Source organism: Clinocottus analis, unplaced genomic scaffold (genome assembly GCF_023055335.1).
Source record: "Clinocottus analis isolate CAN_PGR_092001 unplaced genomic scaffold, fCliAna1.0.p SCAF_22, whole genome shotgun sequence".
NCBI classification, from domain to species: domain Eukaryota; kingdom Metazoa; phylum Chordata; class Actinopteri; order Perciformes; family Cottidae; genus Clinocottus; species Clinocottus analis.
The window spans coordinates 9,213,693-9,228,054 of record NW_027175954.1 but is presented as its reverse complement, the minus strand read 5'-3'; the positions used below and the strand labels follow the sequence as shown (position 1 = coordinate 9,228,054).

Genomic DNA, 14,362 nt, shown 5'->3' with positions numbered 1-14,362 from the left:
AGCCAGGCCTGAAGTACACCACCTGCTAGAAGTTTGACTGTAAAATGTGCTGATGTCCTTAGTGCACAGAAGAGTGGAGGGTGTGTCCAAAACTACTGCTGCATCAGATAACAGACTGAGGGTGGAAAGAGATAGTCATGTATTCTCCTTTTTTAAATTTAAGTATCCAGTTAAATAATATCGTGAAAGTAATTAATGTGTAAACATCAAGTGAGTGGGGTGCTGTTTGAAAGGGGTGGACTTACTAATATTATGGGAAGCTAAACACACTGTATATGCTGTAATTTATTGAGGTTATTTAGATATTTTTAACAGTTGTACAGTATGTCTTTAATTTCTTTCTGGCATGCTGAATATGCCCAACCTACACAACCTGGTACCAACTGTCTTGTGTGTAGACAACCTGCACCTTGGCATTTAAACAGTTTTTTGATTTGTTTTAATAAAAACCTAAGATCACTCCTTTCTCTGGGTCTTTTGTAAACTCACCAATCCTACATTAACTTTCATAAGAGCAACAGAACATTTTCGATTTTTTGTTGTATTAAATAGTTTTATTTTCAAGAGCAATGTACAATTTGCAAACAAATGTAAACAGGGATTTCTGCCAGAATCTGGCATGAACATGAACTACAAAAGCTTGAGACAATTATATAAAACAAATAAATTATCAATGTTTTTTCCAGGCAATAATCTTGGTTCTGAACTCCAGCTAGTCTAGATATTCTGGGAAAGCGCTGCTGTGTACTGACTGAATGAGACATGTTTTCGCAGGTTTAATATCTAGCGGTTTGCTGCAGAAACCCACCAATTTCGTCTTATTGACAACGGATGGCCAAGGCATTCAGTGACCTAGACCTAGACCTTTGAAATAGATCTAGATTCAGAATAAGCACATCAGTGGCATATCATATTTAAGAAAACTGCCTCAAGTCATTCCAAACACTGCAATATTAAATCTTTATTCTTACCAGGATAACACAAATCTTTAACAAAATCAATAAATAGGGTCGTCTGTGATAATCCTCTATTTTTCAATTGCGATGAAAAAAAGAAAGTAACTGATGCTCCTTACAAACAAACTATCTAAAATCTAAACAGAACCATTTTCATAGAGGTAAACCTTTAAACCTAAACTGAGGCGATTAATCAGCTGAAATGTCCCGAATCTGCAATGACATCACAAACAGCCTTTCCTAGCAGCCTGGCGTCCTCTCCTCCCAGTTTGTTCTTTAAACAAGGAAGGAAGTTTGCCAAACTGTGTCCTTGAACATGTTCTTTAAAACAAAAAGGACACAACGATAAAGTCTAACTTCTGAGACGTCGCCCCTATGATATGCTGTAAAATGGTTTGAACAACTGGAGCCGGCAGCAGCGCAGACCGCCTGCTGCCATCATTCTCAGAGGAGACGGACAACGACGGCATATATTCAGAGCGAAGAGTGACAGCAGAGACGGGGTGAACAGGAACAGTGGTGTAAGTGGGGTGGGCCTTTTCAGGCAGACAGGCATTTTTGACAGCAACGGCTTAGAGAAGAGAGGAATGATGAAGAAAGCGGAGAAGCTCAGGATGGAGGAAGAAAAACATCTAAAATGCACAGAATCTCCAGAGGATTGATTCATCTGATCGTTCGATGAGCAGGCAAGGAGCGAGAGACTACACAAGGTGAGGGATGCAGGGTGTGGTTTGGGAGACTGCGGCCCTGTGATGGGTGTAGCCGAGAGATGGGGCAGCCGGGGTGACCGCAGGCTACCAGGTGGTTTGGAGGAAATATATGCCGCTCCGCTCAGAGAGGGTGGAGCAGCAGCTTGAGGCGGCCCTTCCACCTCCTCCGCATTGGGGGAAGAAAGGTGACAGGATGCGTGGGGTTCACCTCTTCAGTCTTTCCGTACCCTCCTCTTTCTCACAGCTTGTTTGTGGCTCTCTTCAGCGATGTCTCCTATCTTCTTCGGCTGCGATGCCACAATTGGAGTAAAAGATAAAGAAAGAAAAAAGGCAAATTTAATGAACGCAGCATAAAACATCCCTCTTGCATTTGTCGCATAACCGAAAAGTTAACAAGTGTGGAGTTAGCCCTCTGTTACAGGGTGTCTAGACTTTGCATCGAGTCAAATTAAATTGATTAGATTAAATGAAGACCTTCCAAATGCCGAGTGGAATGAAATACATGATCACTCTTGAAAATGTAATCACTGCAAAAATGAAAACACGAGCAGCCAGACTGTCCGTGCACATTTCACACAAGGACACCGTGTCTGACACATGAGCTAGTATAAACAGGAGGGAGGTGAGTGAATGGTCCTGTTCACTGTGTCGTCTGCAGCCCACAAGAGGCCGTGCGTGTGAGCATGTGATAAAACAAAGTGGCATTTATAGGTCCATGAGGTGCTTTCTGGCCGGTATCGGTACACCAAACAGCAACATGTATTCAAGGTCATGAGTCCGGTTAATGAGAATTATAAGAAGGGGTCCCCATCAGATATCTCGAAAATCAAAATAAAAGGGAAAGTAGGTGGGCTCTTTTTTCAAGTATTGATTCCAAGAGTGTGCATAAACCTCCAGATCTCTACCAACATCATCAGTTCATGGTTCTCACAATGACACTAACCTCCTCTTCTAATGTTCTCTCAGGAACTTTGCTCTCCTCTTCTTCCTCTTCTTCTTCTTCGTCTTTTTCCTCCTCTTCTTCATCCTCCTCCTCTTCATCGTCATCATCCACCTCGAGATTGTCACCTCCGGCATCGACATGGCCCTCCTCAGCCCCTTCTGTTGCTTTTGAAAGAGAGAGTAACAGTGACGACTCCAGAACAATGAAGCGGCAAAAGACCAATACTCTGATCAATATAGCAACAACATAAGTGTGTGTGTGTCCTGTGCTTGACCCTCGCACCTGCAGCTGGAGCACATTCTGCAGCCTTAGCTGCTTTGTCTTCCTCATCTCGTGCCGCCTCCTCATCCTCTTCCTCCTCTTCCTCCTCTTCCTCTACCTCTACATCAGCCTGGGGAGGATCCACCTTCTTGTAGACGTAATCGTCGTCGGATTTCTGTGACAAACAGGAGATTGGATCACAGTCTGGTTTAGAGGAGTTTGCTGGAATGCCTCGCATGAATTGATGATCAGAAACATGACTAATATATGACTCATGAGGTTCACAGTACCTTTGGCCAGCAGAAGAGCACACCCAGTCCAACAGGCAGGCCAACTGTCAGTATGTAAATCACCCAGAGCCACGGTCGTTCCTCTGCCGCAATCATCAGCTGAGCAAAGATCCCCGGCTTTGAGGAGCGAAAGACAAGGGACCAGAGAGCAAGAGCAAAATAGTGAGCCCTTGTGAACCGCTCTCTTCATAAATGATATGCACAAAGTGACAATGTAAATGTCTGTGAGGCGGCTGCTCTATGGTCCTTTTGCCCTTACAAAACTTCACACTGACCTCGTTAGCGCTGGCCACCAGCTTCTTCAGCCCCCAGCTGTCGGCGGCCCAGCGGTCGGCCACCTCCTTGTGAGAGGTAATAATGAAGTTGTCAAAGTAGATATCTGAGGTCATGGACCACAGCTCCAAGCCCACAGCCTTGAAAGGCACCATCCTGAACGGCTGCAGGTCCTCAAAATAATCCGGGTTATTGATCTTACGCGGCTTCCAGACTCCCTGGTGAGAAGAATGTAGAGGAAAACAATTATGATGGCTTCAGCTGGTGCACAAACAGAGAGCATCTCCAACAGGACAGGTTAGAGGTGTTACTAGTAATACAGAGAGTGAGCTGCTGTTGTGTGCGTTTCATTATTTGCGCTTTAATAAAAAAAGTTAGGAACAGTTAATAAAAGATAAATAAAATACGACTCCAATAAGCCCAAAACACCTGGTTTAGATACAGATATAGTTACCTGATAGTTGGGATTGTCCACCAGAGGGGCTTTCCACTTGCCCTTGTACTGAGGGTTGTTGATCTGGGGACGCTTCCACACCCCACAGCCGGGGGCCGTCTCACAGACTGGGTTAGGGATCTGCGGGGCTTCCCACTCTCCATCCATCTCCTCGTCCCTGCACACAGAGCACAGCCGTCAGGCTTGATCGTTTTCTTCCCATTACGTCATTGTGGCTGCTGGCTTTGCTTGGTGAACATGCTCATTTACCAGTCTTCAGGTTTCTCAGCGCTCGGGTCGGAGACAAACTCTAATTCGTCGTCCAACCAGCCCTCTGGCTTCAAAGCGTCGGGGTCTTCAATCTTTGCTGGTGCCTCTTCATCCCTGAGACATACACGGCCTTGTTTGTTATTGATCACTCGGTCACGGAGGCCTTACCATTTAAACATGCCCAATCTGCAACACAATCTGTACTGTCTACTAGCGTGTGGGTTGTAATCACCAGTCATCGGGCTTGGCGGCTTCAGGGTCAGGAATCTTGGCCCTCTCATCCCAGTCTTCTGGCTTAGAGTCATGCGGGTCATCTATCTCTTTGGGTGGGTTGACTGGAGGCACCACGTCATGCAGTAGGTTGCCGCGGCTCACACTGGACTGGTCTATGAACATCTCGTAGCTGTTGTCTGGGTTCAGGACTAACACAGGAGGAAACATGCTGAATGAACATCTGAGCAAAATGAGAAATGTACATTTTATAAAAAGCACAGATATGTATTCAGAATTAATTGTTGCATGTTATCCATTACATATGAAAGACACATTTCAGACAGATATAAAAGCATATATTCTCCATCCGATTTGTCTCTGTACCCAGAGTGTAGAGGTGAGTCTTCTTGTCAGTGTAGAACTTCTTGAGGTCAACATCTGCCCTCTTGGCATGCTTCTCCTCCGTGTCTTTGTTCAGAGGATTCTGGTGGCGGAAGATGAAGTGCAGCTTGTAGTCCTCTCCACACTTATCTGGTCCAAACATGAGCGTGTACGGTGTACGGTCATGGAATTGCTCCTAAAGTGAAGAAAAAAAGTTTATTTTAAAGAGTAAATAAAGTAAGCCTTTTTAGTTTGAAGCTGGAAAACATTTAGCTGGTTCTACCACATGTACACAAGACAGAGGAGGAATGCTCGGAAGGTTTTGGATTGCCCCCAATATTAACAAAGGGTGTCTTAAGTATTTGCTTCAGTGTAAGATGCTGAAGATAGACATGCACATCAAATGGCCCGCTTACATTAAAACATTACACATAAATAGAGCGAGATAGAATGACAGTATGTTTACCAACCAGATTGTGATTGCCAGTGTCTGAAAGCAGTTTGATGTATGCTCCCCCACAATCAATGCCATCCTGGAAATTCACCTCATACCTGCAACCAGAACACAACAAAACAACTTAACAAGACCGGTCACATTATTGTTTTCACGTGTGAGTGTGTGTGTGTACTCACTGTACGACCAGAGTTTCATCCTGAAAGACAAAGGGTTTGTTCAACATTGCGGCGATGGCGTGGTGTTTGGCCCGGGACTTGAGCACCAGACCCAGATCTCCGGGAACTTTGTTCTCCTTCAGCTGCTCCACAGCCCACTTCCCTAAAGCCAGAGAGAGAGTCAACATGTATCGTCATGGCGCTGTCACAGAGTCTCTGTACAAGACAGCTTCAGTGCTGTCGACATAAAAGTGCGGTTAAGTGTCACTAACTGAGGCATTGGACCCCGTATCACAGCAATGCCGTTGGAAAGTGTTAACCAGTAGTATTGGTGGCCCAAAGAAAAATGGGACCCATGTAAATATTGTTATTTACGTCACACATGTGAAAAGTGAGTCTGTGCGAGGTACAGATTAAAACAACAAGTTGTGTCTCAGTACAAGCTCTCCGACGCACACATCTAGATAAGCCAAGAGGGCGGGGAGAAAAGAAAAAAAGGAACAAACCGTCATATTTGGCGATGTCCTCATCTGCATCCCCCTTCACTGTCTTTGACAGCTGCCAACTATGGAGATCAACATCACAACACTCACAGCTCTCACAAGAAAATGTGAACACACTACAACCACTGATTGTGTAAGATTATCCCTGGTTAGAGGCTCATTTATCTTAGCATAAATGAAACATTAATGCTGTATTTTAAGCAGCCTTTGGAGGTTAATTTGTAAGGCTATACCTTTCCAGTGAGCCATCATCAAACGTCTCTGCAAAGTAGACGTCTCCAGTAGGGACAGGAGTCTTGTATGTTACCTGTAGAACCAACAACATCAATTAGAAGTTAATCTCCAGGCCATGTTTAACCTAATCCGAAACTTTGCAACTGTAAAGAAAACCATTCACAAATGACCTTTACTTAACCTATGACACATTTCTGACCTGAAAGGAGACATTTGCATCAACTCCAGCCTTCTCGCTTGCTGGGCCGTCTGTCTCATCTGAGTGTTCTTCATCCATCACTGTCGCCTCCTCCTCCTCTTCCTCATCTGCCGTCAGAACCTGTAATTCCTCCTCGTCCAACCCCATATCTTCATCGATGTCTGAAATATCAACCTCAAATGGCTTTTCCTGGGTCGCCACAGCTGCCAAAGCCAGCAAGGACAGGAGCAGCGCACGCCACATCCAACCCCTTTCCAACTTCATCTGTGGGGGCAGGGGAGAGATAGCAGGAGCAGAGTGTGCGATAAGGGTGTGAGAGATGAGCAGAGTAAGGAGGGCATGGAGAGGGAGGATGAGGGATGGAGAGAAGGGGCAGGTGTGAGATGTTATTTATGGAGAGCAATGGGGTGTATGCATGTATGGGGGGGATCAATGATATAAATAGAGATCACAAGTGTGTTAAAGGACGAAAACATAAGAGGGTGAGAGAAAAAACAAAAAGAGATTGTGATTACATGAGAACAGTGTTACTTGATGTTGGGCCTGTGTCCTCAGATCACATCTTTAACTCACATTTTCCCCCACAAAACCTTTGCAACGCATTCCCACCAGATAAGTCATGAAGACGGACTCCCTCTAAGCAGATGCCAATAATATCTGTACCGTACAAGCCTCTTTGGATATATTGTACAAGTAGGTCCTCTTTGCCAAAAACCCTTGCTAGTCCTAATTTGTGACATTACATGCATTGAATTAAACACTTTCTGTATGTCCTTAAATGCATTATAAACCCTACCTGCTGAATACTGGTTCAATTCAGACATTTGTTACACCAAACAGCGGCTTTAATGACCTATTGATCAGGCCACACCTGCTCACTCTTCTTGAGAGCCACAAGAATTGAAAAGTATCTCTGCAGACAGCACAGCAGCACGCTTCCCTTGATTCTTAATCAACTGTAATTACCACTCTGCTGTTTTTCTATTAGGTAACAAGGTGCAGGGGGATCAAAAGGATAAACATAAGGAAGAGATGATAGACCTAAAGCACAGTTTCAAATATCTCATCTTGAAAAGCACCCAAATGTTGCTCAATTATTTGCTTCTTTGGTCTTTATGCAAGCAATGCAACGGTTTGTAAGAAATCTTGGCCACATCCTATGTTTCTGATACAAAAATATGCAAAACATGTAGATGTTTTAAAAATCAGAAGCTTGTTGCGGTTGTTAAAATAAACATAGAGTGGCCTTGAACAGAAGTAGGAACACTTCATGAGCTGTACTTGACGCACAGAATCCTAATATTGAATACATGAGGCAATCGCATTTGGCAGCGGATCACTGAGAGCCCTCAATAATCTGGCTTCTTGACATCAACTAGAATGAGTCAAAAGGTGGTTCTCAACCAGTGACATTGGGAGTCAAAACTAAGTAGTTAGACAGTTCTTGGTCTTTCTATTATATTACATTTAGCCGACACTTTTATCCAAAGCGACTTGCATTTATACACTGTAGACACAGCAATGGTGAGCGATTTGGGGTGTCTTCCTCAAGGACACATCGACATGGGGCTCGAACAACCGTTCCTCTGATTGCTAACCACTGAGCCACAGTCCTCTATTCTAACTAATGACTTTTATTTGTGTCAATAAAAGAACTAACTTCCGAAGAGGCACCCTACTTTGATGAAGGTACAGCTGCTTTACAATAAAAAGGGTAATTTACTTATACTAATACTAAACAAATATGGCCCTTGTTTTTACAGAGTGCAGATTATTTCCACCCCAACGATAAATAAACTGTTTGAGGCGTACCCTTGACTGCATCATACACGCTTTTTGTTCTCCATGACGAGTCTATCAAATGTCAGGAAAAGTGAACTCAGCCAATGGTGCCAACTCATTGGAGGCATAAAAGGTTACGTCGGTGCATTAGTTTTAGATAAAATATTCCTCTCATTCCAATTTTGTCAAATTTTTAGCCTATTTCCTCATGAAATATATCACAGCTTGGACTTGCTTGCTGACAAAGCAGACAGGACTACACAGTAAATGCTGTAAAAATCCCAAACAAGCCATTCCTCAACTTAATTGAATTGCATTCATTTATAAAAAGGACAATACACATCACTCAATGTCAATTTCTATGTGTTTCTAATGTGAGAGGGTCGGCTGATTTTCAGCTGTTCTTTGGCGTGTAAGAAACCAATCAAGTGATGGTAAAAATTTCCAGACAGAAGTCCACAATGCAGAGGAACAGAAATCAACAATACAAGTATACAGCAGCAGTATACACTATTTTGGAGAAATCATCTTAAGGCACACAACACAGCCAAACCATTCAGAGTATAAACATTTTGGGGAGCAGTAGGACGTCAATCACAATATTGATCTTTTAAAAAAAAATGTTAAAAGGATCCTGTTGCAAATGAGTAAAATGGTAATATGACACATATAACGAAGCCATAGACTAAAATAAACCATTCTTTCTAACGTAACCCACCAGCTATTACATCTGCCTCCGGGTCACGGTCAATTATCGCCAGCAAGGCTTGATTTGAGCATCACAAACAAACAAAAAAAGCTTTTGACTTAACAGATGTAGGACGAGCACAGAAGAGGTCACGAGGAGCCAACATGGCTGCCGCTCACCGACCACCGCAATACATATCCAAACTCTTTTAGATAAACGGCTGTGGCTGCAACACCTGCTCCGCTAGCTCGCGATGCTACGCGGGGCTCGCGGACGTCACGAACAGCGAACGTTAGCACAACACGAGCTTAGCTGGTAAACCAAATGGGCTTATGCTCATGAAACAGGCACTACTGGAGGTAAAAACGCAAACACAAAAACGTGCATTTTAAAGTCGTGTGAGACTTAAAGAGTGGACAGCGACGGTTAGCTTGCTGAATCAGTAGTAATGTCGCACAGGGAGCGATGGAGAGAATGAATGAGCGCACACAAACAAACCTTGCGCCTTCTTGTCAATTGCGGAGATGTCTTGATGAAAGCTTTTTTTCCGCTTTGGGAAACAAACGCACTGGGGGACGTTTCTTGTGCCGAGAGGATCACCGAGGCCCCGCAGTGTACCGCTATAAAATACACGGTACTCGGCTGGGAAAGGATGGGACGTAGATGACAGCTCGGCCCCGGATAACGGTGCACGGTTGACTAGAGCGAGCGAGTGCTAATGACGCATGCGCACATTGCGCAGGTTAGAGAGCGCGAATGCTGCCTTCACTTGCACAAACAAATAGCCGAGATGACAGCGTTACCGGGGCTGCTGATAATTTCTCTCCAGTATTGCAATTCTTTTGCATGAGATACGTTTTTTGAATACATGATGTTTGCAACTGAAACGACTAGAATAGTTTCCAAATCATTTAAACAACATATTTATTTACGTTTTCCGGAGCATGATTTAGTTGTAGAGTAGTTTTGAAATGTAGTTTTTCTTTGTCAACAGATTCATTATGTTGATATCATACAAGAGCGAGCAAATATAATACTCGTCATATATCAAATTAAGTCTCAAATTCGAGCGAGGTACTTGGTCTAAATATTTACAATTTTAAAAGCCCCAAAACAACGAGTTCACACTATGAACACTTCCGCTTCGCAGCTGCCTTTCAAAGTAAAAGCTTACTTTGTACTAAGAACTGTCCTTGTGCATATACTGCTAACAAAGATCTCGATATCAATAAAAAAAAACACTACGCAAACATAATTGCAATTTCAAAATCATTCCGAACTAGTCAAATAAATAAAATGATTTTCCACAACCTCTCCTATGGCATGCAGTATCCACTTCCGGGGTATAGTTCAGAACATTTCTATGGTAGCCACACGCGTGTCGGATCAGTGGTAGTGCTGTTGTGAACACAATTTCTTTGATCTGTCTGCAGTCGCTCAATAACCGTGAGGATGAAGGACACACCGCTGTCTAACTGTGAGCGGGATTTCCTGCTCAAAGCGATCGAAGAGAAAAAGGTGAGCTGGTTTCGTGAGTTTGGTGCTTTTGGGGGCTTTATTGTCTATCCATGCCCAACATCTCACAAGTCCTTCGTTCAAGTTTCACCTGTTGTCTCTCTGCAGCGTCTGGATGGACGACAGACGTACGACTACAGAAAGATGAAGATCACATTTGGGACCGACTATGGGTGCTGCTTTGTGGATCTGGGTAAAACCAGGTGAAGCTTAAGCCAGATATATGTCAAGTTTTTGATTGTTTTACCTCCTCATAAATCTTGCATTGTTTACGGTTGGACAGCTTCATGTACAGTGTGTCAGTGTTCTGTTTCTGATTACGTTTTTCTTTTTTTTTCCACCATTCTATCAGATTCAATTTTAACTCGTTAAAAATTAAGTGATGTGATGAACAAAGCTTGTCTTCGAGGCACTGATATTGTGCAATATTGAAGTGAGCACTTGCTAATGTCATGCACCCACAATCCTATGCATTTAGTTTAGTTCAAAAAGACCATGAAGTTATATTTGTGTGATAATGGAGCATCAATGTGCTGCGCTCTTCAGGGTCATGGCCCAGGTGTCATGTGAGCTGGTGACTCCCAAAGAAAGTCGACCAAACGAGGGAATCATGTTCTTCAACATTGAGCTGTCGCCCATGGCCTCGCCAGCATTTGAACAAGGCAGGTGAGAAATAAAGGAGATTATCTTCATATACTTTTCTACATAAACATTATGACAGATGTCACATATTCCCTCTTGTTCATTGGCCCCATATTGTATTATATATGCAGTGCAGAGACTGTAAATCATCTGTGGGTTGTTTCCTCTCTCCAGACAGTCTGAGTTGTCAGTGAAATTAAATAGACAGCTGGAGAGATGCTTGAGGAACTCCAAGTGCATTGATACTGAGTCCCTGTGTGTGGTGTCTGGAGAAAAGGTGAAACAAACACACACACACACACATGCACACGCACACAAATGTAAAAGAAGAGTAAAGAAGCAGTGTGTGATGGTGTGTGTTTTGTTTAGGTGTGGCAAATCAGAGTGGACGTTCACATGTTGAATCACGATGGGAACCTGATGGATGCTGCCAGCATCGCTGCCATCACCGCTCTGTGCCACTTTAGACGTCCCGATGTCGGCATCCAGGGCGATGAAGTCACAGTGGTGAGTCGGCAACAAAAACAGCAGGTGTTGTCTCCGCATCACTGACTCTACTGGGGAAAGCCTGAAGCTACAAACACCAAACTGCTCTGTTGTTTAAATTTCTTTGATGATATAATGTGCCCACTTCCATGTTTTACTTGTTTTTTACTGCTTTATGTCAGTGTCAATCCATCTTTTTGTTGTCAAAACAAAACACATTGTTCACATTGTTCATGTCAAAACAGAATTCATACTTTTTGGTTGTAATTTAGTTTTTATTCCTCTGCTCCCTTAGTATAGTCCAGAGGAAAGAGACCCTATTCCTCTGAGTATCTACCACATGCCCATCAGTGTCAGCTTCTCCTTCTTCCAACAAGGGTAAGGCATCATGTTTGACTACAAGACAGAATCCTTTTCTGTGCAAAGTACTGAGTTAACACTTTTATTTGAGAGGTGCTTTTGTACAATATTCAATCTAAACTACCTCCTCCAACCTAATCATACAGTTTAAATGAAAACTAAATAGTCAAAGCTTCATAAAGACTTACTGCAGGACTGTAGTATTGCATGGCAATTCAGAGTTTACTTTATAAACTACCATTCAAGTGTATAAAACAATGATTATTGTATTAAAAGTATCACATAGACTAAAGTTTGCCAGTCATTGGATGAACATCATCAAGTTTCTTCCGTTCCTGCAGAACCTATCTGCTGGTTGACCCCTGTGAGCGGGAGGAGCGGGTGATGGACGGTTTGCTGATGATCGCCATGAACAAACATAGAGAAATCTGCTCCATTCAGTCGAGCGGGGGCATCATGTTGCTTAAAGAGCAGGTAAAGCGAGTCTTGATAATATTACACTGTTGATTTTGGTTTTGTTGTCATGAAGATCACTTGTTTCCTAAAAAATAATGTCACAAACACTCATGCTTGTGGGGGAGCTGCTCTCTAAAAATAAAACCAACCTATTTATATGAGAAAAATACAAAAAAAGTTAACCCCAATATATTTTGTGTGTGCTGGTAAAGGTTATGAGATGCAGTAAAATAGCCAGCGTTAAAGTGTCTGAAATCACAGAGCTCCTCAACAAAGCCCTGGAGAACGACAAGAAAGCAAGGTGAGCAGTGACATCACACAGCCGCATGTCCTCATTGCAGAAATTTTTGACCGCTGTTTTACCTTGTTACCTTTTCGAAGATATACGTGAACTCTGCATTTTTTACATTTTCCAGGAAGGATGGCGGTAGGTGTGGTTTTGCGGAATCTCTGCCACAGGAGCGAATCACAGCACTGAAAATGAACGAGACCTCAGTGGAGATGACGGATGTGAGGGAGAGAGCCAATGACATTGTCCAGAAAGCCGATGCTCCACCTCAGAAGTATCCTGAACTCACCTTGAATAACAATAGCACTGCCCAGAATGTCTACCTTTTGCATCCGTCACTTTGCCATGTTATCCCCACGCAGGCTCCTTAACCATACTTACAAGGGTGCCTTCCCTCATGGTACCTGTCCCAGGTGTCGGTCAGATAGGGCAGGGGCTGCAGAACACCTGGGGACTGGAGGAGGATGATGAAGAGGAAGCAGAAGAATGTGACAGCGGTGAAGAACAGGAGGAAACGGTTACAAAGATGGAAGAGGAACAGCATCAAAAGGAGGCGAGCGCAGAAGGTCCGTCAACTAATAAACAATCTTAATGTCACATAAAAGTTAAATGGGTTAGCAGGATTTCTGTTTCCAAAGAAGTACAGGAAAAGTTTAAATGAGTTTGTTAAATTACCAAACATAGAATAAGTTTGATAGAGAAAGTGATGCAACAGGATGGAATCGGATGTCAAACAAGCATGCTGACGTGCCAAAAGATATTTAAGCTGAAGTAATATCAATTATTTTCCTGCGAGTGTTTTTAACATTTGTTTTGACTTGCAGGAGATGTGGTTAATATATCTGACAGTGAAGAGGAAGATGTGGTTATACTTCATCCAGAGATGCAAGACAAAACTCTTAAGTGAGTAAACCTGTTGATTTTTTCTATGCATAGCAACTGAGGAGGTATGCATTTTTTGTTATTATTTATTTACATCCTTTTCCTTGCTCCTAGAAAAACAGGGAGTAGTTCCCACCAGAAGGGGGCAGCAGCATCAAAGAAAAGACAGAAGAAATGAAAGAAGGTTTGCAGAGATCTGCTTATCCACAGCATTGACAGACACTGCAGCACCTCCTCATAAAGAAGACCCCCATTCTCTCTTAAAGACCATGGGTCAGGATTGGGGTCAAATACAGTGTTGGATTTTTACTTGGAGAACATGAAGCCTACTTCCTGTTTGCACCCGTTTAAATCAATTTAGAAACATTGTGCTTACAAATGTATAGATTTTTTTTGGTTTACAATGAAAGGATTTTGGGAAGCAGAATTAAATGAGTATTTTCAGCCACCCTCGGAGGTGCAAAGATTGTAAAGTGTTCTGCGGAGTTTATTGTATATCAAAATAAAAAGATAAATATAAACACTTGTTTTGTGGATTTTTAGCCTTTTGCTGTATGGTTTTTGATTTGTCATTGGAATTTGGAATGTTTTTTTCAGACAGGAAATATTGTAAGAAATTGTAGTAGAAAAGTCAGGTCCTACCGAGATCACTGGATTCACACATACATATAAAATCATGGCACCTACAACCAAATTTGTGTGTGCCCCATGTTTGGTTGTTGTAGAAAACAGAATTTCGAACAGAACGTTAGACGGAACAGAGTTTCTTCATGCAATGGTCCGCAACATCACAATAAAGTCAAACTTGCTACCAGCGATCTTGAGAAACCACAATTGGAGGATATGAATATAGAAACAAACACCCAACCTTGCATTGTGGCCAGTTGTATCCCAATGTAAACCAGAGAGGTGGTAGAGTGGTGATCTTATTGGAGATGACATGTGTAATATGGTCCAGAATGCTTCCAGTAATCACAATAATAA

The 14,362-nt window shown here is 42.8% G+C and overlaps 2 protein-coding genes across 4 annotated transcripts; one reads left to right on the top strand and one right to left on the bottom strand.

Annotated features, from left to right (window-relative positions):
• Positions 1-527: 527 nt before the first annotated feature.
• On the bottom strand, positions 528-9,460 carry clgn (calmegin). Of its 3 annotated transcripts, none has more exons than XM_068588599.1 (15): positions 9,247-9,460; positions 6,279-6,542; positions 6,079-6,152; positions 5,849-5,907; positions 5,364-5,505; positions 5,201-5,282; positions 4,734-4,926; positions 4,369-4,558; positions 4,137-4,250; positions 3,888-4,044; positions 3,436-3,651; positions 3,161-3,277; positions 2,892-3,045; positions 2,610-2,773; positions 528-1,953 (listed from the first exon to the last, which is right to left on the bottom strand). In XM_068588599.1, the coding sequence occupies exons 2-15, from the start codon at positions 6,540-6,542 to the stop codon at positions 1,879-1,881; spliced, it is 2,001 nt and encodes a 666-aa protein (XP_068444700.1). In that variant the 5' UTR covers positions 9,247-9,460; the 3' UTR covers positions 528-1,878. The 3 variants fall into 3 exon arrangements, with proteins under 3 accessions (XP_068444700.1, XP_068444702.1, XP_068444701.1); XM_068588601.1 differs by having other exon boundaries at positions 2,610-2,767; XM_068588600.1 differs by lacking the exon at positions 9,247-9,460 and adding an exon at positions 8,779-8,926.
• Positions 9,461-10,125: 665 nt separating this feature from the next.
• Positions 10,126-13,879, top strand: exosc9 (exosome component 9). The gene is made up of 12 exons (XM_068589071.1): positions 10,126-10,266; positions 10,372-10,466; positions 10,810-10,929; positions 11,080-11,182; positions 11,275-11,412; positions 11,687-11,769; positions 12,093-12,225; positions 12,420-12,508; positions 12,624-12,770; positions 12,881-13,062; positions 13,321-13,399; positions 13,493-13,879. The coding sequence occupies exons 1-12, from the start codon at positions 10,201-10,203 to the stop codon at positions 13,554-13,556; spliced, it is 1,299 nt and encodes a 432-aa protein (XP_068445172.1). The 5' UTR covers positions 10,126-10,200; the 3' UTR covers positions 13,557-13,879.
• The last annotated feature ends 483 nt before the right edge of the window (positions 13,880-14,362 follow it).

What these genes read in the sequence shown, in the direction of transcription:
- exosc9 (XM_068589071.1), top strand. Translation starts at nt 10,201, where the DNA reads ATGAAGGACACACCGCTGTCTAACTGTGAGCGGGATTTCCTGCTCAAA. An exon ending in AAGCGATCGAAGAGAAAAAG is followed by an intron (nt 10,267 to 10,371) that starts GTGAGCTGGTTT and finishes GTCTCTCTGCAG; the next exon opens with CGTCTGGATGGACGACAGAC. An exon ending in GTGGATCTGGGTAAAACCAG is followed by an intron (nt 10,467 to 10,809) that starts GTGAAGCTTAAG and finishes TGCGCTCTTCAG; the next exon opens with GGTCATGGCCCAGGTGTCAT.
- clgn (XM_068588599.1), bottom strand. Translation starts at nt 6,542, where the DNA reads ATGAAGTTGGAAAGGGGTTGGATGTGGCGTGCGCTGCTCCTGTCCTTG. An exon ending in TGCTCTTCTGCTGGCCAAAG is followed by an intron (nt 3,046 to 3,160) that starts GTACTGTGAACC and finishes TGTTTGTCACAG; the next exon opens with AAATCCGACGACGATTACGT. An exon ending in AGAGAACATTAGAAGAGGAG is followed by an intron (nt 1,954 to 2,609) that starts GTTAGTGTCATT and finishes GTGGCATCGCAG; the next exon opens with CCGAAGAAGATAGGAGACAT.